The sequence below is a fragment of the Lonchura striata genome, chromosome 6, assembly GCF_050655825.1.
Source record: "Lonchura striata isolate lonStrDom1 chromosome 6, ASM5065582v1, whole genome shotgun sequence".
NCBI lineage: Eukaryota > Metazoa > Chordata > Aves > Passeriformes > Estrildidae > Lonchura > Lonchura striata.
The window spans coordinates 28,135,910-28,162,157 of record NC_140708.1 but is presented as its reverse complement, the minus strand read 5'-3'; the positions used below and the strand labels follow the sequence as shown (position 1 = coordinate 28,162,157).

The window sequence follows — 26,248 nt, the reverse complement described above, 5'->3', positions numbered from 1 at the left end:
GGAAACTGAGGCCAGGAGCAATTTGAAATGGAACATCTCAACTGGGTGTTGTCCTGGAGCTTAGATGTGCAGTGCCCACACTTCCAATGCCAGGAGCTGTGTGGCTCTCTCAAGGATGCAAGTGAAGTCTGGCTTGTGCAGAGAATAAATCCTAGGGCTTCATATAATCCTCAAACTCATCAACAATTCCCATTGATTTCCAGAAATTTTGAATCCCTGTCAGGATCTAGCCCTGCCTGCTCTTCTCCTTTATCCTCACTGGGTGCTGGACAGAAGGAATTCTGACTTACCTGTTATCTGTCTCCTGGCAAATTTTATTACCCCAAAGCCTCTACCTTGGGCTCAGCAGCTGAGGGCTGTGACCCTCACTAGCCAGACTGGATCACTGGTGGTGACCTTGTGATTTCTTGAGGCCAGTCCCTCTGGGGCCTTTGGCATCTGCTCAGCCTGGGGGATCCCTGGCACAGGGGAGGCCAATGCTTTTCCTGGCATCAACTAGGGCCTTTGGGATGTGCAAGTGGCATCAGGAAGCTGTGTTATTTACTGGAGAGGGGGCATCTCCTGGGTCTCAGGATTTGGCATCAGATCTGCATCCCTCTGGATGTCAGAGCTCACTGGCAGGGGACTTTGTGGCACTATACAGGACTGGTATGGCATTTTTATTGCTTCCCTGTGGAGACAACCTGACGTGCTCAGGGCAGATGAGCAAGCACTGCCCCACATCTCCTGTGTGACAAGGGGCAGGAGAAGAAGCTCAGGAATATCCTAAAGAAGGAGAAGGGCAGCTGCAGTCCTGTGGGACAAGAAGGCCCCCTGCCCGAGGGCAGCCTCCTGGCCCCGGCTGGCCCCAGCCCTCACTCCCTCCCTCCTCTCCCAGCTCCTCCTAACCACAAGGACTTTGGTTGATGGAGCTGGCGCCAGCGAGTTCCCTGAAGAGTTCAGAAGTCAAGAACTGAGGCAGGTACTGGGAGGGGGGGAAATCCGACCCCAGCGGGCAGGCAGGGCTGGGTGGTGGTGGGGGCAGGCTGGCTGGGCACCGGCCGGGCACGGGCCGAGGGACGGCTGTGGGTTGCTGCTGCCGCCCACTGTCTCCACAGCCTTCCCGTGTGCGGCTGTGGTGCTGAGTGTGGTGATAGTGACAGGTCTTGGGGTACCACAGCAAGGCTGTGGCTTGGGTGAGGGTGGCAGGAGCCCACAAGGACTGCTGTGTGCGTGTCTGGGGGTGTCTGAATGCACAGGAACTGGGGTGTGTTACTGCCTATTATGGGAGATAGAGTTGTGAAGGTGTGAATGAGAACGTGTGTCAGAAGCTGCGTGTGTGCAAGGGCGTTGTAACTGTGAGTGTGTGGGATGTTTGAGTAAGTGCACAAACATAAGTGTGTGTGCAAAAGAATGTGTGGGACTGGGAGCATGGGTGCCTGTGAGCTCATGAGTGTGTTTGTGTGCAACGCTGGGAGTGTGAGGATGAGGATGGGATGATATAGCTGCTGTAAATGAGGAGGTGTACCTGAGTGCACAGGCACGATTTTCCATGCCTGCACCATTTGTTTTGTATGGGGGATATCCCAGAGCAGGCTGCCCTGTGGGGTCCCCACGGTCCCTTGTGGGCACTAAACCACGAGCACGCTGAAGACGTGAAGGGCAGCCTTTGCCCCAGCCAGGGAGGAGGGGGCCTGGAGGGCCGGTCCCAGCCCGTAGCGGGAGGAATACGGCCGGCAGAGCGCCGGGCAAAGCCCGGACGCTGCGGCCGGGAGCGCGGGGTCGCGCAGTGCAGCGCCGGTCGGCAGCAGCGGGAGGCCGGGCTCAAGGAGCCGGCAGCGCCCGCTCCCATCGGCGGCTCTGCCCCCGGCCCGGCTGGGCGGAGCAGGCACCGACGGGCCAGGGCCACAAAAAGTTTTACAGAAATTGCAATAACGTCTTTCATTTTCGTGTTGTTTTACACTTTAAAAATAATTTAGTATCTTTTAATTTTTTTTTTTTTAAACGGGAACGCTCATCTCCCCGCGGACAGGAGCGGGAGGGGACGGCGGCAGCAGACGGTGGGGCCAGCAGTGGCGAGTGCCCCGTCAGCGGAGTCCGCTGCCCGCGGGGCGCAGCTGGGGCCTGCCATGGCCCCGGGGAAATGAGCCCCGCCGCGGTTCCCTGTGCTTCAGGAGCCCCTCGCCTTCTCCGATCACACCACTTCCATGGGTCCGGGCACTTGTGGGGTGCCCTTCTCAACGTCCCCGTGTCCTGCTCTGGAGTCTTGTGGTGGGAGAGCCGCCTCCTCCGCGGCTTTTTGAAAAGTGCTGACTTTTGAAATTGAGAACACCCTTCAGGAACAAAGGGGCACGGCGGGTTTAGGACCCCACAGAAGGGGATTCTCCGGCTTCAGCCCTCGCTCGGGATCAGCGGCAGCCCTTGGATATCGCAGCCTAGGCTTGATTCTCCTACGGGGGCCTGGCAGCCAAGATCCCCCTTCCCAGCAGTCCACGGCCACAAACTCCGAGACCAAACGACCCCGCTCTGCTGCCCAGTATCAGCTACTATTCCACCCCCCAGTGCCCTGCGCTCACCCAGGGCTCACTTTATAAGGCCAAGAAGGGCGGTGATTTTTTTTTTTTTTTTTTTTTTTTTTTTTTTTGGTGGGGTGGGGGTGCGAGAGGGGGCTGGGGAAGAAGCAACTCCTCTTGTGTGCTCTTCTCTGCTGTCATTCACTGGGCTGCTCTCAGCATCCAACCAATGGAGAGTGAGGGCCTGCAGCAGTAGGCCCTGGGTAGGGTGATTGATGGGCAAGCGGGGCGGCGGGCGATCGCACTCACAATCCGCCGCGCTCCGCTCCGCGGGGCTCCCGGCTCCCCACCGCCCGCCGCGGCGAGGGGTCCCCGGGGCACCCTTGTGTGTTTGTGTGTCCGCGCGTACGTCTGTGTGTCCTGGGTGAGAGGCTCCTGACGTGTCTTGGTACCCGAGGGTGCTGGGTCTCATCGGAGCGGAGCCAGTGTGCGTGGCTGGGGTGTCGCATCTCCGCTCCTGGAAGCTGTCGGGCGTGTTTGGCGCGGTTGTGCCTCCAGTGTCTGTGTCCTGCGCCGCGCTGGGCACGGCTGTCGCGTCCCGGCCCGAGGGGGTGTTTCACTCTTGTACCTGGGCTGCGCATGGCTGTGCTGCTGTGTCTTCGTGCTGAGCGTGTGGCTGCCGTGTCCTGGCCTTGCGTGGCTCTGCTGCCGTTTCTTGGGGTGCTCTGCCGTCGTGCTATGGGACTGAGCGCGTAGCCGGCGTTCCCCGGCTCTGCGCGGCCCCGTTGCCGGTTTCGGGGCGGTGCGGGGCTGCGCTGCCCTGCCCGGGGCGGAGGTCCGGCCCCGGTGCCCGAGCAGCGGCATGGAGCACCTCGGGGCTCACCATCTGCACCAAGGGCAAGCCGAGCCCATCAGCTTCGGCATCGACCAGATCCTCAACACGTCGGAGCCGGGCAGCTGCATGGTGTCGCACCCGCGGCTGCAGGACTCGGCGGACTACGGGCTGGGCTGCATCGTGGGCAGCGCCTATAACACGGTCACGGGTGGCTACGGGGCGAGCGGCGGCGCGGCCGGCGCCTACAGCGGCACCTCCTGCAGCATGGGCGGCCTGCCCGGCTCCTACAACGTGAACATGGCGGTGAGCATGAACGGCAACACCTTGAGCTCGGCCGGCGGGGTGATCCGCGTCCCGGCCCATCGTCCCGTGGCCGGCGGCGTCCACCAGCCCCTCTCCGCCGCCGTGCCGGCAGTGAACGGCATGAACAGCCTCACGGGGCTCACCTTTCCCTGGATGGAGAGCAACAGGCGATACACAAAAGACAGGTTCACAGGTGAGTTGTGCCACCGGGACCCCCCTTCTGCCTCTGCTCCTGCCGCCCCGCTTCCTCCCCCGCCGCCCGGCCTCGGCACGACAACCGGTGCCCACGGGGGCAGGATCCAGCCGGGGATCTCTCCGGCCGGGTGGAGCAAGCAGCCGCGATAGTCCTGAGAAGTTGGTCCGGTAGCAGGCCAGAAGCAAGACGGGGTGGGAAATGAGGCGTATCCAGTCCCCCTTAAATGAGTTGTGTTTCCATTTGTTTGTTTGTTTTGATACTTTGGTTGGTTTGAGTGATTGTATATATGGGGTTTTTGTTATTGTTTTAGTTCCTTTTTATTTATTTAGTTATCAGTTTGCTGTAGTTTTTTACATTTTTTTTCCCGCGATATGGGTCGGCAAAGGCGAGCAAAGAGGAAAAGGGATGGTAAGCTCCGCACACGACCTCCCGCGAGCCCTGGGCACGGCTGCCCAATCTCTGCCGCCCGAGCCTACACCCGGGGAAACTTTCCTTCAAAACCGAGAGTTGTTTGGGAAGCACGGCCCGGCGGGCGGGAAGGCAGACAGGCAGCCCCGGCCCCGGCCTGCCCGGGAAGGCCGTCCCGTTGCCTTCCCTTAACCGGGCTGGCTTTCTCCGGCTGCGAGTTTCGGCTCAGCCTTTTTCCCCATCAAAAGGGACCTTTTGCAGAGCGGGGCTCGGGCTAGAGCCGATTCCCGGCCTCGCCACTGTTTCCAGGTGTAGCTGGGCTCGTCTTTCGGCACTAACGGAGCAAAAACTCGAAAAGAAATAAATAAAAAAGACGCAAACAAACAAAAGGAACGAAATTACAACGGGGAAAATTTAGCGCCGCTCACCGAGGGCGGAAACCGAGGCCCGATTTTTGAAAGTTCCCCTTTAATTTCGAGCCGATGGCGCTGGGTTCGGGCACGGCCGCGGGTGGACGAATGGGCTCTTCCCTTGGCAAGCACCTGACCGAATTTTGCTCAATTTGTTCCTGGCTTAGACACAATGTGAATTTTCTTTTTTTTTTTTTCTTTTTTTCTTTTTTTTTTTTTTTTTGTGGGGTTGGGGAAGAAAAAAAAAAAAAAACACCAAACCAACAAACCCAGAAAAAATCATATATATTTAAAACAAAACAAAACAAAACAAAAAAAACCCAAACAAACAGAACAATAAATCTCAACTCCGGTTTTCAGTCCGGGACTGAACTTACGGTGTACTGGGGCCGGGGGCGAGGAATTTACCGCCACGCCTGAACGAAATTATCCCGAACCCGCCTGGCACGGGGCGCGGAGCCCCGGCCCGGCGCCAGGACCGGCTACAGACCCCCAGTTCCCCGGCGGGCACTTGGCTGAGCAAGCGGCCATCGTCCCTTCGCCGGAGCCGAGCGGTGCCCGGCGGGTGCCCGCAGCACCGAGGAAAGGCCGCCGGGCCTTCCCGGTACGCGGGCCGCCGCCGCCGCGGTTTTGCAGCTCGTCCGTGGGTGCCAGCGGGGAAGCCGCGGCTTCGGAGCGGTGGGGGGGTGGTCCCCAGCCCAGCGGCCGGGAGCCGGAGCCCCTCTGCTGATGTGTCGCTGCTTGCTTCTTTGCCTCTCATCCCCCCTCCTCCCGTGTCCCCCCCAGTGGCCCTCTCACCCTTCACTGTAACACGCCGTATAGGTCACCCCTACCAGAACCGCACGCCCCCCAAGAAGAAGAAGCCGCGCACCTCCTTCACCCGCCTGCAGATTTGCGAGCTGGAGAAGCGCTTCCATCGGCAGAAATACTTGGCCTCGGCCGAGCGCGCTGCCCTGGCCAAGGCCCTCAAGATGACGGACGCTCAAGTAAAAACCTGGTTCCAGAACCGGCGCACCAAGTGGAGGTGAGAGACCGCGGGTCTCGGCGGACCGGGGTGGGGCAGTCCGAGGGGACGGACCTTGCTGCCAGCAGCTCTGCCAGGAGCATTGATGGCAGCGCAGAGGTGTGCAAGCCCCGTGTGCGTGTGAATGTGACTGTGTGTGTACACGTGCGTGTGCATGCACAGCGGTGTGTGTGTGTGCGTGCATGCGGTGTGTGCACACCTGTGAGCGTGTGTGCAAGCAGGACACACGTGTAACTGCACGGTCAGTGTGAAGGCCACGCATGCCCGTGTGTACCCGCACACAGTATGTGCGTGTGTGTGCGTGTGAGTGTGTACGGGGGTGTGAGTGCAAAGCACAGCCCCGCGAGTGTGGTGTGGTGCGGGCCGTGTATTACCTGGTGTGAGCACACCGGACCCGCGTGCAAAAACGTGTGCGGGTATGCCACGGGGATGAACGTGTGTGGGCACACGCGTGTGCAGGGGGTGCAATCAGTGTCACCAGAGGCTGCGGAGGCTCTCCCGCCCCTGTCCGCGGCAGCGGCGTGTGGGAGCCCCCGGCCTGGGGCTGTCGGAGTACCGGGCTTTGCACAGCGCGGATTTTCGTCCCCGCGGGGCTCGCAGCGCCTCTTTGCCCAAACGCTTTCTTTTTGTTCTGCCGTCGGGCGTGCCGGTAAAGCCGTAGAGGAAGAGAAGGCTGGGTTCACAGGGAGCCTCCAGGGCTCCGTCGCAGTGACCCTGCCCCTCCCAAGCTGCACGTTCCCGGGATGGTCCCGAGGGAGACACCCCAGCCCTGAGAACATCTCCTGCCCTGGGCTGGGTGCTGAGCACTGGGTGCTGGAGGGCAGGCATGTAGGCAGCTTCTTCAGAATGGGGGGGAAGGACTTCCCCAGAGTCTTCCCAAGGGTTAACAGGACAGCGATTGTCTGAGTTTGCTGGGGTTGAGTAAGAAATGGGTCTCAAGGAGCTTGAAACCAAGGGAGGATGTGAATCCTCAACCCCAGTGAGTTCTTCCCTAGAGAATCCATGGTAGCCCAACTCTCCAGCTATTAGGAAGTCTCTAGCTGGAGTGATCTCTGTTGGCCAGAAAAAGAATCCTGGAGGAGAAACAGTCCTGCAAAATGGGGTCAGCTGTGTCTTCTTACCAGGTTTCCTAAGGAAGTGAGGCAAATCCATCTGTCAATACTCTTTGCGTCTGTTGGCTAAATTCAGCCTCTTCTGGCAGAGGTGCAGAGGATACAAACGTATTCAAGTGTTTTACAAAAAATAGCTGGGTAAAGAGAAACTAAATCCTGCTTCTGCCTAAGGGAGAGGCTGCAGTCAGACCTCAGCTGTAATATTAGACATGGGAGAATCTCTGGCCTGAGCCAGAGGGACACAGGCATGTAAGCTCTGCTTGTATGCATCTGTGCCTGCCAGGTGTTGCGATGGAGAAGTGGGTGCCCCTGGCTGATTGCACACCCAACTTCATGCCACAGGACCCTGCAGTGGGCTCTGAGTGGTTCCTGGAGCACTGGGAGCTGGAAGGAGCCTCTGTAGGCTCGGCCTGAATGAGGTAGTGGGAAGTATCCAAGAAAATAGAGTCACTATAAACCCTCTGAGCTGTTTACATGATTGAATACAAGCTGGGGGGAAGAGTCATGCCCCTGCCCCTTGTCTTGTTGTTTGCTGGAGGGAGGTGACCCCCTCCTTAGATTTGGGCTCTTGCTTTAGACACAGCTCTTTCCAGGCAGATATGAACCTGGAAATCCCATTCTGGTGAGAATCCATGACTGGACCAGCTTGCAGCAGGGAGATACTTGGGAGCAAGGTGCTCACAGCCATGGTACTCCTGATCACTGGACTTGGGGCTTCCTCCCTCCTCCTGGAGCACCTCCTTGTTGTGCAGGGAGTCATTAAATATTCATTGAGGCAGAGACTGAACTGCTCCCCAGGCAGGTGCAGCTCTGAGCCTGCTCTTCCCAGGATGTCTGATGTGAGATGTTGACACAGTGATTCGAACAGGGACTGAGCCCTGAACTACCTGCTCTCAGGAGGGAGCACTGGCCACATGTCTGGAGGCTTGGGTCCCAGAGGCCCATTGCTGGCATCCAAGTCCCAGCCTGCTTCCCCACTGGGAGCCAGGAACCCTTGCCCTGTGCTCTGAGATGCCACTGTGGAGATCAGAGCTGCCACTTCAATTCCCGTGGCCAAAGGGGATGAGACATCTCACATCCCCCTGAGCTGCTAAATTAAAAAGCTGCCATTTCCTGTGTCAGTGGTCCACTGAAGCTGCTGAGAGGATGTCAGCTGAGCCTGGGGGTATAATGGAGGGAGAGGATGCTTTGGGAATAATCCTGGGACCAGCACTGTGAGTTGCTCCCAGGTTTTCCTAGCAGCATCAATAGAGGTGCCAGGTGAAGTAGAGGTGAGTGCAAGCTGCAGACTTTAGACTGATCTGTCATCCAAGCAAACAGGAGTGGGGTTTCCATTGTGGATATGATTCAGGCTATTTCTACCTATCTCATTCTCTGCTCCTAGGCAGTCCAGAGCCAGGGCCCAACCAACACTGGGAAGAGCCCCTTCTGACCCCCTAACACCCCCTCCTTGGGGATCACCTCTGCTGGTGTCATACCAGGCAGACACATGTCCAAACTGTTTTGAAAAACACTGTCATTCACCCTTTCCAGATAATATATCCTGTGCTTTGATTTTTGTTACTGCTAAAAAATGTGTTTCTAGTGTTTAGCTGAAATTTTGCTGCCTGCCATGGGAAAGTTTTTGCCTTCATCCAAGGTCTCAACAGCTGGTCACCACAGCGTGTCAGACAATGTGGCAAACCTGGATACTGGAAGGGGATGTCCAGGGTGACACTGCCCATCTCCCAGCTGTGTGGCACTGCCAAGTCACAGTCTCACCCCACCCTGCTCCATGCTTCGTCCTAGGGCTTTGCGTGCTTGGCTCTTGCTGTCAGACCAGAGCATGTTTTCAGGGGATTGCAACTTTTGCAATGCTGTTGTGTGACACTTTGGGTGTTTTTTTCTCTGACTGTTTTTTTCCTGTAGGCAGGGAGTAGTCCAGAACTGTGGGCTGCTCTCTTTGATCAGAGCAGGTTTTGCCGAGGCCAGTAAGACAGACAGACCCAGTCCCCTGTTTATGGGATGTACTGGCCATTTGTGTAGGGGATGTGGGACCACGCCATGGCAAAGCACTCTCTTTTCCTACCGCTGCCCTTCCACATCATGAGCACCCAGCACTGCTTAATCTCTCTGGAGACAGCCTTCCTTTGCTTCCCCAGGCCCCCCTAATGGCTCCCTCTCTCCTAGGAGGCAGACAGCAGAGGAGCGGGAGGCCGAGCGGCAGCAAGCAAACCGCATCCTCATGCAGTTGCAGCAGGAAGCCTTCCAAAAAACCATCAACCAGCCCATCCAAGCCGACCCCATCTGTGTCCACAACTCCTCTCTCTTCGCCCTTCAGAATCTCCAGCCGTGGTCTGATGACTCCACCAAGATCACCAGTGTCACCACTGTTGCCTCTGCTTGTGAATAAGTCTGGCACCCACTGGTGGCACCTACACCTTCTACTGGCGGGGCTGTCCTCAGGGGGACACGAGGCATCCTTGGTGGGACATGTAGCAACTCTGTTTCTCCCCAAGGAGGGCTGGAACACCCTGATCCTCTGGCCACGTGCATCCTATGTATCCAGCTGGGGAAGCCCTCCACAAAGAAAAAAAAGAAGGAAAGCCACCCCAAAAACTCTCCCCAGCCATAGAGCTGCTGGAGCAGCAATGCTGTCTCACCTCCCCCCAACCCCTTTGTTCTCTTGAAAGTCTCTACTGTCGACCCTGAACTTGCTGACGTGCTGCCAGACAAAAGCCCAGCCCTGACAGACACAGCCGCTGGTGTTCATCCAGCGGGGGGAGAGGAAAACTTCCTAGGATTCTACTGGCGGCAGTGCACCATATATATATATGTATATCTATATATATCTATATATAGATATATATAGATATGTTTTGAACTGTTGGCTTGAAGGAAAAGGAGAAGGCTCCCTGGGAAGCACATCTCTGCTGTGAGCCTTCTTGGGTTGTCCGCACCGGAGACGTTCGGGGATGCAACAAATGGAGGAAACAGCAGCAATTTCTGCTTGTGCCAGATGGGAACCCTTCAGATCTCACCTCGCTGTCTCTCCTCCCCTTTTTCATTAATTTTTTCTTGCTTGGGGGGAACAAGAGAAGGATCTGACAGACTCCTGAGGACGGTAAATATGATATCTCAATTGTATGAAGAGCCCAAACAGTCCCTGGCTGCCACGGACTCTGTGCCCATCAGCGAGTATTTTAATAATGAGAAGACCTGGGTGGCAGTTTGTGGGGGTAATGCAGTTTCTTTCTGTGGAATATTTCCATATAATTTGCAAAATGTTGTCCAATGTTTTATTTTATCAGTTTCCCATTAGAAGGCAGTTCCTGATAACAAAAAAACCAACTTCACTCTCAGCTGTTTAACTTAGGTGTTCTTTTAATTGTACCAAGAGAATGAGATAAAATTTAAAAAAGCACTTCTAGCAAATGCCAGGAATATATAGCTATATATATATATAAACAGTATATATTTTTCAGTTACTTATAATCTAAAACAGCACTGCCAATTTAAGCAGTTAGTACAAACAAACAACCAGAAAACCTATTTTCAGTGAGATTTTTAAAGGCATTCGTTTGTTTGCGCTTTTTTGTTGTTTTGGTTTTTTTTAAGTTATGCACTTACAAGGTGTTTTATGTGTATTCATTTTATAAAGTGCTTGTGTAATTTATGTGGAAATGAAAAAGAAAATAAAAAATCTCCAGGGTACTGAATAAATCATTTAAAGCCTTGCTGTTCCCTGTCTATTAGTTCCCCAAGAGGAGACAGCATATCACAACTACTGCTGAAGCCTATGCTATTTTTTTTTTTTTTTAATAAAAATAGAGTTAACATTTCCATTTGACTTTGCTCAGGTTCACTTGGCTTTGGTAGCTCCGGATGCAATAGGATGTGTTTTAATCCTGGTCCTATAAACATTTTCAGGCTTCAACCTGGCAGTGCATTTAGTGTGGGCTTTAATCAAAGCCTTTCTGAGGGGCTTGCTGGGGGTGGCAGGGACTGTGCAGGGGCTTAGCCTTAAACTCATGTGGAATAATTTATTGAATAAGACCTTGGAATGAGGTCTCACCTGGACTGAGGCAGATCTACAGATATTTGTGTCTGAAACTGAATATGGAGAGTATGGAGAGGGGTATTTGAGTATAGAGAAATGTGCGAGAGTACATTTTAGAGACAATCTTGCAGGGGATTATTCTGGGGACAGTTTTCCATTTGTACTCCGCCTTGGTGCAGGACATTGTCCCCAGCTTGGCAAGCCCTTCTCAGAGGAAAATCAAACGGGTGGGAAAACTCTCATCAGCTTCCTTGGGGGAGACTCCCAGCCCCATGGCTGGCTTCAGCCTGGTGTTTCCTTCCAGCACTGGGAGTTACTGAGTAAAGGATGCTGGAGGATACGGCTGAAAAGGGCAGGCAGCCACGAGCAGTGGCAGGGACCCCCTGACGTGGGACATCTACACCAAAATATCCCAAGCCTCTGATACCTGGAGGGTGACACTGCTCTGTGAGGCTGGGTCCTCTTCGTGCAACCTTGCTGGGGGGCTTGTTAAAGCAGTATAGGAATAGCCTGCTTCATCCAAAATCTAATATTGTAGGACTGAGCTGAGAATTTACGGTGCTACAGGATTTTCCCGTTCTGCAGTCCAATGTGTATGAGAGCACAGAGAAACATCTGCAGCAATGGAGAGAAAAGAAGCCAAAAAAAAAAAAAAAAGTACAAAACACGGGAAAATATGAAACTTGGAGAACATGCATTTTTGGAAATATCTTTAAAAGATGTTGATTACTGCCAGAAAAATACTAAAATAAAATAATTTGTATTTTTTCCAATGTAAATTTCAGGGAAGTCTTTTGTTTGAATTATGTTCCATTCTACAGTCAGATTTTTCAATTCTGATTAAGCTTATTATTTAATATGCACCCAACTTTGTCTACAAAGTTAAACTTCTCCAGGAGGCATGGCTGTGTAGAAACCTTTAATGATTTACTGTTTGTTTCAGTGTATATTTTTGTTTTTAGGGTTTCTGCATAGGAAAAACCATCAACCACAAAATAATAATAATAATAACAATAACAATAACAATAATAATAGTCACTTTGATATTAAAACTGTTTTCTATTTTATTATTATGACACATCTATATTGTAAATTTAATTCTAAGACAACCATTTTATAGTACCCACTTTTTTCAGTTCATAATCCAAAATTCTCCCTAGTGAAGTTGAAGATATGATAATGCACATTCAAGGGAATATGTTTAGATAGAATATTTAGCGATACCTTGTTTTCAATTAAAAAAAAATATGATAAAAAATAAAAAAGGAATCTAAATATGAAATGAGAATATATGTTACATTGTAACCAGAAAAACAGTTGCCTGGCCTTTCTTGTCCCTGGAAAAATTGCTTCTGGAGGAGTTTTCTCTTAAAATATTTCTCTTGCATTCATTTAAAAAAATTGGTTTAGTGGCAGAAGGTGTTTTTGATATCTGCATATGTGCTTCCAGTTATTAATATGATGATTTGTACCTAGACAATAAAAGTTGTCTGAAATATGATGGAATTAAATCAATAAGTAATGACATGAAATAATGACACAATGTTATGTTTTGTAGACTGACATCACCTCAGCTGTATCCTGGGGCCATCCATATCACATTGAAAGCTGATTTAATTTTTTGTATTATACTTATTTGGGAGCAGGAATAAAATTGCATTAAGATGCCTTGAAAGTCATTTCTCCCTACCTTCGCTCTCAAAATAAAGCAAATCCCAAACATGAAATGGGAGTCAGGGAGAAATGTTTTTCTACTGTTTGCCTGTATCTAGGAAATACAGACCAAGGCAGAGTGACTTTGGTCTGTGTCCTGCCTGAAGCTGAAGGCTCAGGGTGTCACAGGGGACCATGCTGTGGTTGTTCTCATCTCTCTCACCCACAACACTGCCAGAGATCCAGAGCTATCATTCATTTGGGCTGGATGTGCTGAGCTTTTGAAGGTGAAATCTGGAGGAGGGGAAACACTGCCTTTGCACAAGCAACCGGAGTATTAAACATCTGTGTGGAGCTGGAGGAGACGAAGCCCTGTGGGATGGGCTGTGGTTGTCTGGGTTTGGTCCCAGCTCAGCAAACTATGAGGGCAGGAGGGAACCAGAGGTCTGGCCCCCATTTAGCCAATTAGTTGAGCACATGAGTCATCCAAACAAGGACCAGTTGGTTTTTCCCTGCTGAGGGATGGCCCAGGAAAAGGCTGAAGGGTCTTTGCTGGAGCTTTCCACCCTGAGCAGAGCCTGCAGTTGTGCTCGGCACGGACCAGCCCATTTGATCCCTGCAGTACATGCACACCCCAGTTTCTACCTGAGTACCACACGCAGCTTTTCTTGGGCTGCATTACCCCATCTGCGGGTCATTTATTATATCTTTTAAGTTTTTATTTCTGCAGCAGCAGCAGCAGCAGCAGCAGTGAGAGCCACGTGTGTGTGGCATTCGCTGGAGAAAGACTGAGGCGAGTGTACATGTCCTCATATTAATATGGTTTGTATAATTGATAATGAAAGGAGGCATTGACCCCACAAATACCCATATGCAGGATTATTTTCATTATCTCACTGAGACTGTTGACTGGTGTTTTTGAATGTGCTCCTGATTAACAAGCACACTAAAAAAAAAAGAGTAAAACCGGGGCTGCTGCCTCAGCACGGCGGCAGCAGGAGCCCAGCCCCTCCTCGCCGCCAAGGCCGGCTCACAGGCACTCGGGCTACATGGGGTAAAAAACCCCAACCAACTTACCGAGAAAACTGAAAATGGCTTTGCTGAAAACTGTTTGGGTTACAGTAAAAAGCCATTCCTCTCTGGGGTTCTGGGACAGCTGGAACTTTTTGAATTAGTGTTTTTTTTTCCCTTGCCAGAAGCAGACTGGCTGAGTGACACTGATTTCTTTGTGCAGCGGTCAGCTTTGATGGCCACTTGTTTAAAAACTGTTTGTGGAATAACATGTGGAGTTATCAAATTATGCTGGTTGAAAATTTTCTAAATGAGAACACCTAAAATTTGAGGGAAAAATGTAGGGTTTTTTTAACAAATATTAAGGGTAGAAAAAAACACACAAAGCTATAGATTATCAGGAAAAACTTCTGTTGGAGTCACAACATCACACCAGTTTGGTTTTTTTCAACTCTTTTGTTTACACAGCAAACTGTGATTTTGATATTCCTTAAATTATTGTTTTGATATTCCTTAAATTATTGTTTTTGTCTCTGTTACAGTAGGAAATTTATTTGATGGATCAGCACTTATCCAAGATTAGGATAGAGGTCTTTCCCCCTGTTCCTTTCCCTTAATCAGAAACTCTTTGTTACTGGTAGTTTTAAATTAATTCTATTTATTCCAGTCACACATAAAACTGTATTCAAAGAGTTATGTCAGGTTGTTTTTCTGACAGCACCAGAATAATCTTGATTTTTCCAAAAATAGAAAATTATTTTTGCCTTCCTTCTGTTTTTGTTTGGGTTTGCTTTAGTGTTTTTTTTTTTTTTTTTTTTTTTTGTGAGTTTGTTTTGTTTTGTTTTTGTTTTGTTTTGTTTTGTTTTGTTTTGTTATGGTTTTTTCTGTTTGTTTGTTTTTTCTTTTTTGGTTACAGCTAGCTGTGGTAAGCACAGGGCTGGCCTCAGCAGCTTTCAGAGCTTTCAGGCCTGTAAGTCCAGGTCACACACCAAACCTCTGTGTGCTGAACGTGTGCAATCCCCTGTTGCAGAGAGCTGGAATCCCTTGCCCTGTGCTTCCCTGGGGCTGGAAGTTCAGTACTTACCCTCAGCTCAGCCGTTCTTTGCCTTTCTGCTTTCAAGACAAAAATAAAATGCGCAGAACTGAGGAGCTCATGCTCTGGTTTTCGAGCAGGAGGGAGCAAAGCTTGGGAAAACTCGTTCTCTCGTTGCCTGTAAAGAATGTGAACCCGCTGGTCTGAGCGCTGCGGTTAACTGTCTGTCTTTCCTAGACTGCAACTGTCTCAAAATAACAAAGCAGTGATTAAAAAGTATCAATCAATATATACTTTTTTAAACTACAGTTAGGAAGTGGTACTAAGACTGGGATAGATGAAAACATGGAGAAAAGCTTTGTTTTCCAGGGTCTTCCCTGTCTCAGCCAGAGGAAATTTTTGGAAAATCATTATGTTTAGCTATTTTTACTTGCTGTTGTGAGGTTTTAGGCACATGCCAGGGATCACCAGACTCTTCCTCTCTAGGCATCCATCTGGAATGTGTCTAGTTTGTGATGCCAGTGCTCAGTGGGGGTTAGACTAAGCCTGGGCTATCAGGTGTGTTGGACATAAATGTGCCTTTCAGCAGAAAGATAGGGCTTGAGCCCAGATCTCCCCATGTAAGGTGACAAAGGGGAAGAAAGAGGTGCAGGTGGGGATGGGCTTGCTCAGGCTCATGGTGAGGAGGTGATCACAAGAGCACTGAGTTGTGGCCAGGCCTCTGTGTGCTCTCCCTCTCCCAGCTGATCTGGCTGTTTCCACAGGAGAGCCTGGGGAAGAGGTGGGGGTGTCCTCTGAGGTCAGGCTGGGGGAGGAGAGGGTAAAGGCCAGCAGGTCCTGGGGAGCCATGGTGTATCACAAGGGTGTTCTTTTGAGAACTGCAGAGAAAAGGCACCAAGTCTGCAGGCCAGTGGGGTTTGAGGGTGAGCAGTGAGGAGCACCTTGGGGTCCTGGTCCAGCAGGAGCCTGGCTTGGGCAGAGGAGGGCAGTTCTCACACAGGGGCTATACCCAACTTGCCTGGCCCTGCACCAGTGGCAGGCACTGGAGGGTCTTGCAGGGCCTGGAGATGTCACAGCATGGGGCTGCTGCTGAAATGGCAGTCCCATGGCATCCCTCGGTAGCACAGTTGTGGAGCACGGCGGGAGCTGTTGGGCTGTGTTCAGAGCATTTCCTTCCTTCCAGGATTAGGCTCCAGGAGGTTTTATATGCATTTATAGCACTGTTGGGCTGTGCTCCACTGCCTTTGGAGGGACACCTGCAGCCACAGAGGAACGTGTCCCAGGCACTCTGTCCACTTACTTAGCCACTGGCAGGGGCAAGTGAGGGAGCTGTGGCAGGGGCATTTCCCACTCACCCCCCATTCACACAGAAATGTTTAAAAATGTCTGGCTTTCACTTTGGGGTGGAGTGATAACAAATGTTGTAACCTTATCAGTTGTTATGACAGGTCTGAAACCTGCCTGTGCTGTGGCTCATACCACCGCATCCAGGGGCAGGAGGTGGGATGTAGAGCACAGTATGCTCCCTGTGGAACAAGGCACCAGACATCTGTTGTTGTTCCCACCTCTGTCCCCATGCAATCTCCCTCCAGACCTGGTCCTTTGAAGATCCGAGGATCTGAGCAGGGCCATCTCACACACCACAGGCAGAAGCCAGACCTGTAGCAGTCAGGAGAGGGATTGCAGATCCCCTGCTGGGACCCCAGGGTGCACATGTGTGTGCCAGTCCTGGGGAAACACACCACAGCCGTGGCAGGGAAAGTGCAGAGACAGGCAGAGACACACGTGTAATGTCATCCAGAAGAAAGGATTTCCTAAGGGACCTTGTGGCCACAGGCACTGCCAAAAGAAGTGAGGAGTGAGGAACTATATCCTGTTGCTGAACATCTGCGTCTCAGGAGCCGGTTTCTCTCCCTTTCCTGCGAAAAATGGCATTGCAGGAGGTTACTCCAGCCTCACTCCCTTTCCTGGACAAAACTCCAACTGCTGCTAATGGCTTGGCCTAAACTGGCTCTGGTGGGACAAGAGGAGTGGAGATCCCCTCACACAAGAGATGGGGTGGGGTTGACAGGGTGAGTATTGCTTGGCACTTCTAGAGATGCTGCCTTGCATGGAACTCACCCCACAGCCCTTTTTTGCTTCCTTGTGTCCTGTCCCTCCCTTCAGTCTCAGAAACCTCCCTTAATTTGCCTTTATTTTAAAGCCCTACGGGTGTTTCCTGGATGGGACCCAAAGAACCTCAAACCTCCCTGCCGCAGACGGAGAAGGACGCTTGGCTGTCTGGTTTCCCCCATAGGATGGAGTCTAGGACAAGACAACCCTTATCACAAGTGCTCACAGGTGTCAAAGCTATGAGTATTTCTCCTAAAATGCATGGCACTGCTCCTTCAGGCGACCCTGGTGAACGGTGACCCACAGAGCTGGCCAGAGCAGCACGACGTGAAACACTGTCCTGGTGGCAACCTCTCAGGCCAGAGGCCAGCACCCACGGGGAGTGAGACAAGCAGGACTGGGTTGCACACCCTGCCCCTCTCCCGCCCCGCGCCGTGCGGGGGAAGCCGCGGGGACGTCCCTGCCCGCCCCGGGGCCGGCCGGGAGCGATCGGCGGGCACCGAGCTCCATCTAGGGGTCAGGGAGCGCCCGGCTCGTCCCCGCCGCCCCGGCCACAGGCCGGGCCCAGGGCACAGGGAGGGAGCGACCGCGGGCAGCTGAGCCCCAGGCAAGCCAGCGAATGGCTCACTGGGAGCACTGGGTGCTGAGGATGAAGGGTAGCCAAGCCCAGCCCCGAGCGCATCCTCGGAGTCACAGCCTGCCCCTGAAGCAGACATACAGTCAGAAAAATGTGGGTTGGAAAAGACTTCACAGATCATGGAGTCCAATTGTTAACCTAACAGTGCCAGGTCCACCGCTAACCATGTCCACCGCTAACCATGTCCCTAAGCACCACAGCTACACGCTTTTTTCTTAAAAAAATAAAACCCCAGCCCTGAGAAATTCAAGCGATGGACTCCCCTCTATTTAGTATTCCCCACCGGGATTAGGAAGCGAGACTTCCCATAGGATCTCCCATGTGCTGAAATTTCATGGGCTGGGTGAATTCTGGGATGTTTGAGTGCACGGGGCAGTGCCAGGATGGGGAGTGTGATGTGGGCAGGGCCACTGCGGGGGGTTGCAGCCACACCAAGAGGCCCTCAACTCTCTGAGCTCCAGCAAGGTGTGGAGGAAGGGGTCTGGCTCCATCCCTCTCCTGGCTACACACCTCTACTTCCAGGCTTAGGAGTGCAGTAAGTACTGAGGACAAGCAGCTGGGATTTTTAAGCAGAGGGATGAGCTTTGATCAAAACAGGTGTCTGCAATAGCTCTCTCGGACAGCCAAGAGGCTGCTTGCATTCATCAAAAGAAAAAATAAAAAACCTGTGAAACACTCAAGCAGATAAATAATGAAGCAATGATTTCTGTGACAAACAAAGTCAATAAAGCTCAATAAACCACCTGTATTTTATTATCACATATTCATATGTTTAATGCTATTAAAACAAGAGTCTGGGGTGAGCTGCAGGAACTCAAAGCACTTAATGGTGCAGACACAAACCTTCTCTCCTCCCTCCCCAAAGGTGATTTGAACCAGTTTGAGCAAATGTCTTTGTCTCTTAAAATAATTATGTGATTTAGAGGCACTTTTTCCTGGCTTGCATCAAATGACTTTAATGGGGTCTGCTTGTGTGTGTTTGTGTGTGTCAGTTTAACAAGTTATTGCCTTTAAAGCTGCATTTATAGCTCAGTATTCACCAGAAAAGTAATTCTTTATGAGGAGGGATTATTTGTGTTTCAACGTCACTTGGCATTTGTTCCACAGAGCATTTACTAGTGAAATTGTGCCCAGAGGGCAGAGGCCAAAATTATCTAAAAAGATATGTTGAAATTTGAGATAAACATTCTCTGGATCGTCTACCAGCTGTGAACTGTCTCTTCTTTGCCCAATAGCTTTTGTCATCTTTGGTCCAATCTTGGTCACTCTCTTGGCCCTCCTCTAGGTCAGGCTGACCTTTGTTCTCCATGCCTGTGTTCTCCTCATGGCCCCAAGTGGGATTTCCCTGGGGCAGAGCAGAGCTGACGGCAGGCCCAGCCAGACTGGGATGGGGATCTGAAGGTGGATTTCACACTGGCCAGCACTTGAGTGATGGGTGTCCTGGATGGGTCGTCACAGGTGACCCTTCTCTCTCTGACCAACCCAGACCTGCCAGTGCTGGGGAGAAAAGGGCTATTTTGGGGGCTAGGTGAGCATGCAGGGAGCCAGACTCCATTTCCACCCCCTACCCCAGCCATGGCTGGGCCAGACATTTTGGGTGATGCTGAGACTGCTCGCTGATGTACAAAATAGAAAAGCTGTGAAGAGTCAGAAACAGCTTGATTTTGGCAGGAAAGAGGGAAGGTGGATGGACAGCCAACCTGCTATAGTGCCTTGTTTCCTACAGTGAGCAGAAATCATTAACACTGTGGGACAAAACCCTGGTGAGCCCTGCTTGGCACAGTCTCAGTTCTGGTGGGGTTGCAGCGGAGCAGAGCAGTGAGCCATGCTCCTTGGGGAGGACAATTGCTGAGTGAGCTGCCTCATTTAGTTCTTTTTCCTGGAGGCACTGGGAATCTCCTAAGCAACTGAGCTGTGCCACTGAAGCAGCTAATTTCTCCTCACAGGTGTATTTGGCTGCTTCAGGTAAGGGTAAAATGTAGTCTCTCATGAATTATCAGTGCAGTTGGAGGATGAAGAAGGACAGTGCAGCTCAGTAGAGCAGCCAGCCTTATTTCTTGAAGAAAAATACCACCAGCACAGACAATGAGAGGTGAAAGAGAGAGGGCTCAGCAGTTAAAGAATTGGGCTGTTCATGGCACAAAACAGGCTATAGAGATGATCTTTATCAGGGGAAATCAGCCCCTCTGGCTGATACAAGGGAAGAGATGGGCACTACCAAGTGGGGAGTGAGGAGGATGGGTGAGAAGGTGCTGCCTGCAGGGTGTCTTTGTCTAGCTACATCCTGCACCAGGCCATGGGATCATGGAGCTGAGCAGCTCCCAGCAGCAGGACAACCTCCTCTACAGGACACTAGTGCAAAGACTAGTGGCTCTCTGATGCTCTGCTGGCTGCTGCAGCTCATGGGAGCTCCCTCATGTGCCTGCAAAAGAAGTCCAGGGAACATTACTCCTGCAGTAGGATCGAGTCACCCTATCAAAGCAGGCAGCAACATTGCAAGGAAATGTTCAGGGATACAATCAAGAAAGTCTGGGTTTCTTGTCTATGCTAGGGCACTGGCTTTGGTATGCAGGTCTCATCTTCCAGAACCACATGGCTTGGAGCCAGGCTTTGCTAGGTCTGCCCAGGTGGCTAAGTCATCCAGAAATGGAGGTAGGGATATGAAATGTTCCAGTGACTCATGTGGTTGAGAGATTAATATGTTTTGTGACCACAGCAGATAATTCTAACTATTCATCTGACCTAGTGGATCTCCCAGGCATAACATGTTTGACCCTTAGTTTGTGCTTCAGACTCCTCCTTCTTGACTTGTAGCAAATGTCCTACAGGGATATCAATATTTGGCTAAAGGGGTCCTGTGATGGACAACCTATCCATAAATTCCAGCCCTACAAGGCTTCTGGCATGTTAAAAGTTGCAACTTTAACCCCAAATTGTTTTGTGTCAAATCCTAAACTCATTGAGCCTTTTGTGTCTTTTCAAGGTTAAAGCAACAGCTTTCAGTGGAAGTAGGTTTTCTTACCATGTATCTTAAATCTTTTCTGGAGGAAGAAATCAGATCAATTCTCACATCCTTTGTGTCTGCAATAGCTGTGATTGCAAACATCCTGCAGTATGTCCTGATATAAACCCACCAAGAAGGGTTATTGCCTTCTGTTGACCTTTCATCTCTTTACAAAATCAGAGGGAACCACTCCAGCTCCTGGCCTGTTGCTTGCTCATCCAACACTCTGACAGGACCATGTCTTCGCCCTTAAGTGGTTATGAGGGAGCTGAACACGTAGGTTTCCCAGGAGAGGGAGAGACTCGGCTCCTTTGCTGCTGGGGTTATTAATTGACACTGGACTAGCAAACTGAACTTTTGGGAATCATGGATAGTCCAGGTCTGCAACAGTACAGTGATGGAAATGTAAATATAATGGGCCCATTAAGGCATTTTCACTGGAATGGGTACCCTGAGACACATTGCTGTAGGCTGGTTGCTGTAGGAAAGTGAGTTAGCAGACTGGGTCCATCCAGTCCTTTTCCCTGGGATTCCATTCCTCAGGTGGTTGTTCACTTACCTTTTTCACAATTGAAGATTAATTCCTCAGTTTTCCCATCTAGGGACACAGCTCAGTCACCCAGGCACTCCCTGTCACCTGCAGCGGGGGAGTGCAGGCTGAGGGATGAGCCCTTCCCATGGAAGCTCTGACACCAAGGTGCAAATTATTAATTTTGCTTGTTTAAGCTGGGTTTTCTGAACCAATCAGCCTGGTTTAGAGAACCCACCTGCATGGCAAGCCTGGCATGGACACAAGCACCTGATCATCTTGAAGCATCACAGTAAATGGGACATGGCATTAAACCTGGCCTCAGTTTTTTTCTAGAGTTGGTTTTTCTGGAGAAATGGCATTTGGCCATTTCCGTGTCACAGTAAGAAGCTTGTTCTGAGGCCCTGATGGTACCTACCTGAATGGGATAAATGACTGCACAGATCTGATACGCCTTCACCCATCTCTTGGCCAGAGGGGGGAATGTTGTGGGATATACAGGTGGGGAAGGAACACTTGGACTGCAGCAATCCCAAATCAGGAAGCAATACCCAAATTTACAGCAGAAGAAAGCCTCTGTCCCCACATTACATGGTGGCCTGCAAACTGCTTGTCATGAAGATTTCCCAGGAGAGTTCTGCTACAGCTTTCCAGGGAATTGAGTGATGAGCAACAGCTAAGGTTCTCCTCATGCTCCAGCCTGAGGAATACCCCAGCAGGGAGGGTCTGACCCTGTCTTTGGAGCACTAACCTTGTCCCCTGCTCCTTCTTTGCCCTCTTATAACACATCCTTTTGGCAAAGTGGTGAGTTACCTTAATTTTGCAGACAGCAGCACTCAGGGATAAGGTAACTAATTTGGGAAATTATCCTGGCTGTCAGTTCCCTGAGTGATTGGTGGGAGAGACTTTGAAGCCTCACGCATGCTCCCTGCCATTCACTTGGACTCGAATTACTCTTTTATTTTACTCCCTCCTTGTTCTCATTGCCACACCACTCAAACCAAAATTATTCGCCTACAACCACAAACGCAGGGATATATCACCGGGAGTGCTGTAGGGCTGTCGCCATATATAATTCTCTGAGCTCAATATTTATAGAGCTACACAGGGCACAAATCATACCCAGAAAGCCCATCGAGCTGGAGAGCTAGGTATAAACTCCAGAAATATCGCAAGCCATCGCTCACAGGAGACTGCCCGGCAGACCCGCTGGCTGTACATCAAGCTGTAATGCCATCTGAGTCCGCGCTTGGTGCTGGAGTGGATCAGAGGTCACTTCCAAGCTTTTCTTCCATAAATCCTGGGTGCTGGCTCTCAGCAAGGTTAGGGGATGGGAGAACCCTGCTCTGAGTGCTCCCTCCTTCTACTTGCTGCTGCTGACACTGAGTTGTCCCAGCACTCTGTGGGGATTTTTATCTTTGGGGTCTTGTCCTCCCTTGCTCCTCCGCTATAGAAACCAGAGATGAGAGGGAGGAGGGGTGTGCTGGATCTTACAGCTCCACTGTACAAGCTACAGGAGCTGACAGCTCCTCTGAAATGTCCTTTTGCTGGGCTTTGGGGGAGTCTGAGGCCCTCTTCTTCTCACCCCTTGGGTCACATTCTCCCTCATGCCCCAGTCCTGTGCAAGCCTGTGAATTTTCTCTAAATGCCCAGGTGGTTACAGGCAAGCAGCAGCCTGCTTGCCCACATAGCCAAGCCATGGTCATCAGTCCTAGGATATTTCAGGTCCCTCTGTCACTGTCTTCTCTCCTCTTTCCCCCCTTTTCAAAGCTTCTCCCTGTCTTGAGTGGAGCTGATGGCTCACTGGGGATGAAGGAGTGACTCCTGACCAGGACAGGCCCCAATGCATCTTAGGGTTTTTGCATTGCATTTAAAAGCAATCTAAAGAGTGAAGAGCGGGTGAAATGAGTACTCTGCAGATGCAGACTAATCCTTCCCCAGCTCTTCCCACCCCAGCAGCTTCCACCCTCATGTGCTGGTGATCCAAAGGGTGCTGCAGCAGGTGAAGAAGATCCAGATGAGACCCAATGCAATGAGCAGGTGAAGCCTCTCAGAAGCAGGGCAGCAGTGTCATGGTGGTTTCTAGGCAAAGAAGTGATGGGGGCTTGCCTGAGAGACCAGCCAGACAATTAATTTTATTTCTAATCTACATATGATGGACTTGAGCTAACCAGTCTCTGGTTCTTCCCTTTCTCCCAGCAGCATGGCAGACAAACGCTGACATTTAAGCAAAATAAAATCCAACCCTAAGCATTAAGTAAAACTCCCAGTGTGATGGGTTCATGGCTTGCAGCAACATCTCAGCAGGGACGTGTTAAAGCTGGTCTTCAGCAAGAGGAAGAATAAAGCTTTGCAAAACCCTGACGAGGCAAAGCTCCTAAAATAACAATTGAATTAAACTTAATTCATTTTCACTTAATATCCTTATAGTGCCTTTAGCAAATGAGGCTTATTATTTTGAGGAGGGAAATGGGGAGGTGCAGTCTGGATGGAACTCATTTCTCCTTACTGAAAGAAAGAAAACTTGGTGGAAATAAAAAAAGCCATGGGAAGAAATGCAGAAAGTTCAAATTCTCCACTTTGGATTAAACACCCCCAAACCCATCCTGTCTCATGTTCTTCAAGATATGGCCAAGACTCAAGAGTGTGCAAACCCACTTTTTTTGGTTGGTGCCAGATGCTGGAGGTTTGCTGGCTTTGCCGGGGTTACATACCTGGTCACATGCAGCATCTGTGAGTGGTTGGCCAGGTCTTTCCTTCTCTCTTCTCTTGCAGTTTTTGAGCTTTTCTGCAACAAAATGGCCCCTGCTTGCCCTGCCCCTCACTAGCCTAGTCTGTAGTGTTTAAAGCACTGTTCTCACTCTTGTTCCCATGATGTGTCTGTACGAGCCTTTCCCTGAGTAACGCTGAACTAACCTCATGACTCTGTGGGGCAGGCAAGCACAAGATCAGGGTAGCAGCCCTGGACACTCCCTATTCAGGATAACCTTTGTCCACATGCCTTATTTCCAGCTATGTCTTCTCTTTGCTTGTGCCCACCCTTATTTCTGCTGTAGGCAGGATTTGGCAAGCCCCTCACCACCAAGATTGTCTTTCTCTGGTGGGGTTGCAGAACAGCATCCTAGAAAGCATCCTGCAGCTCTTCCCTTCAGACATCCTAGCAAAGAGGGAATATCTCATGATCCCACACTCCAGAGGGGGATGGTCAACTGAAGCAAGGAGCAAATGAACCCAAAGAGCCATCCCAACCTTGCCCCACAAAATTCCTTTCTCTCAAACCTCAGGTGGCTAACCAGAGGGAGCAAAGGCTGCTCTGAAATGGCTATGCAGGCATGGAACTACACTTCCCAGTAGGCCACACAGCAAGGGCCCTCCTGGTATGAAAAAGCTTCCATTTGACTTGCTCATGCTCCCTAGGGCTGGGGACAGCTGGGGGATTTTAGGATTTCAAGGCTAGACAGCCGTTGTTCATTGCTGCATAAGCAGCAGCAACAGCAGGCATTGCAGCAAAATTAATTTCCACTCTGAATGCAGCTCTCCTGTGTCACTACTGCCTTTACAGTCTTCTTCCTAGAGAAAAAGGCCCAGACAAGCTTTGCAAGGTCGCCTCGCCCTCTGTCTTGCTTGGAGGCAGTCTCTGCTCCAACTAATCCTCTTCTGACACACTTTTTTGTCTCTTACTCACGTCACCATGAAACCTTTTTCCACCTGCCTTGGTTAGGGCAGCAGCTTATTAACTCTAAGAAAAAGGAGAATAAACTTTCTTAATAAGACACAGCTTCTCAAACTCTCTGTTCTTCCCATTAATTAAAACTGGATAATTTTAGGCTTATGGAAGAAAATGTAGTGAGAAGATTCCGTGGGACAGTGAGCACCCATCTCTCATGGCTGAATCCCCTCTGCTGCCAACAGATGCTGCTGCTGCTCTCTCTTGCTGCCAGGCAAAGACAAGCAATATTCAGAGTCTGTGTCTGCAGCAGGGACAAGATAACTTCACTGGGATATTTTCCAATAATCTGAAAAGTTAGCACATACCCATAATCTATTTTTCTGCACCTTCCTGCTGCTAGCAAGGCACATCTCTTGACCCTGATAGATTTGCAGCACTATTCCAACAAAATCCAGCTTTACTTTCAAAAGCAAGGACTAATGGCAAAAAAATTAGCAGTCATGGTGGAGTACTTCATCAAAATCAGAACATCAGGGTTTTGGTTTTTTTTGAGCTTTGCAGATGAAGAAGAATATGAGATGAACTCCACCATCTCTGGGGCTGGTATTTGAGCTATTTTCTTTCTGTATTACTGGCTAAGAAATTGATTTTTTTGTTTGTTTGGTTTTTTTGAGTACTATTCCTTTGAAGGGAGATTCCTGCCTTGGTTGAGAGCCAAGGCCTGGAAAAAAATGAAGATCTAGGTAGGTATTTGTCAGTGCTTGTGAATGGAGTCCTGTGCCCAGCATGTGCCAGACCCACACCCATCAGGAAACTGTGTGGAAAGCCCCTGGTCCTGTCCTGGCAGGGTGAGCACCCGAAGGGCTGCTCAGGCACAGAGCTCACATTGCATGCTGTGCCTGAGCAGGGCTCCTTCTCACCCAGTCCTGGGGGCTCTCACAGCCAGCCAAAGACACCGAGAGGGCCTCACATGCCTCAGGGACACTGAGGGCCTCAGGACACTGAGCAGGACACCTTTCAGGAAGTATTGCTGAGCTCTTGTGCTTTGCTTTGGGGACACCAACTAAGAGGAACAAGACTCAGCCTATGCTGTGCACACAGGTTTCAGCCATGTTTGCAGATAGTGGAATAACTGCCCTATTTTGCCCTTGAAAATCTCCTGTCCAAACCCTTTCTTTCTAGCCATGTCTCTGGAACATAATTCTCATCCTCCCTGCTGTAAAGGGGAGACTAGAAAAGGTACCAAAATCAAGGCTCTAACACAGTAGAAAGAGGGTAAAAAGGCTGGGAAGTTTCCCCCAGAGACCTTACCACTCCTTCAACTTTTTTACCACCAAAGCCATTGCAAGAGGGTTTTGATGAGGGAAACTTGTCACTACTCCAGAGTGAAGTGCTCCAGAGCCCAGCCCTAAATGTCTCACCCAGGCACATCAGTTAATGAAATAGGAGATAGGAGGTCCTGGTGTCAGAACCAAGATATCAGTTGATTATTATTTCTTCTCACTTTGGGGTGATTTTGTCTGTGTCTTTACATCTTGCAGTGTTAGTTATATTTTTGCTTTCCCTGGAAGTGCTCATGGATCAAATAGGGCAGATTGCCTCTCCTCTTGCCTGTGTTTCTGCACCCTGGGCTGGACAGAGCACAAAGAATGAGGGCAGAAGTTGTTTTGCAGCCTTGTTCATGGGCTGATTTTCTCCTAAAGGGAAAAAAAAAAAAAAAAAAAAAAAAAAAAAAAAAAAATTAAAGTTATTAGTATCAAACAGTTAAGGGCTGTGGTTG

At 50.5% G+C, this 26,248-nt stretch overlaps 1 protein-coding gene across 2 annotated transcripts; it reads left to right on the top strand.

The window, feature by feature from the left end:
- The first annotated feature begins 1,101 nt into the window (after nucleotides 1–1,101).
- Nucleotides 1,102–20,189, top strand: TLX1 (T cell leukemia homeobox 1). 2 transcript variants are annotated; one of them, XM_021536235.4, is made up of 3 exons: nucleotides 1,102–3,823; nucleotides 5,467–5,668; nucleotides 8,950–20,189. In XM_021536235.4, exons 1-3 carry the CDS (start codon nucleotides 3,355–3,357, stop codon nucleotides 9,170–9,172), a joined length of 894 nt encoding a protein of 297 aa, XP_021391910.1. In that variant the 5' UTR covers nucleotides 1,102–3,354; the 3' UTR covers nucleotides 9,173–20,189. The 2 variants fall into 2 exon arrangements, with proteins under 2 accessions (XP_021391910.1, XP_085438826.1); XM_085582700.1 differs by having other exon boundaries at nucleotides 5,431–5,668.
- Nucleotides 20,190–26,248: the final 6,059 nt, after the last annotated feature.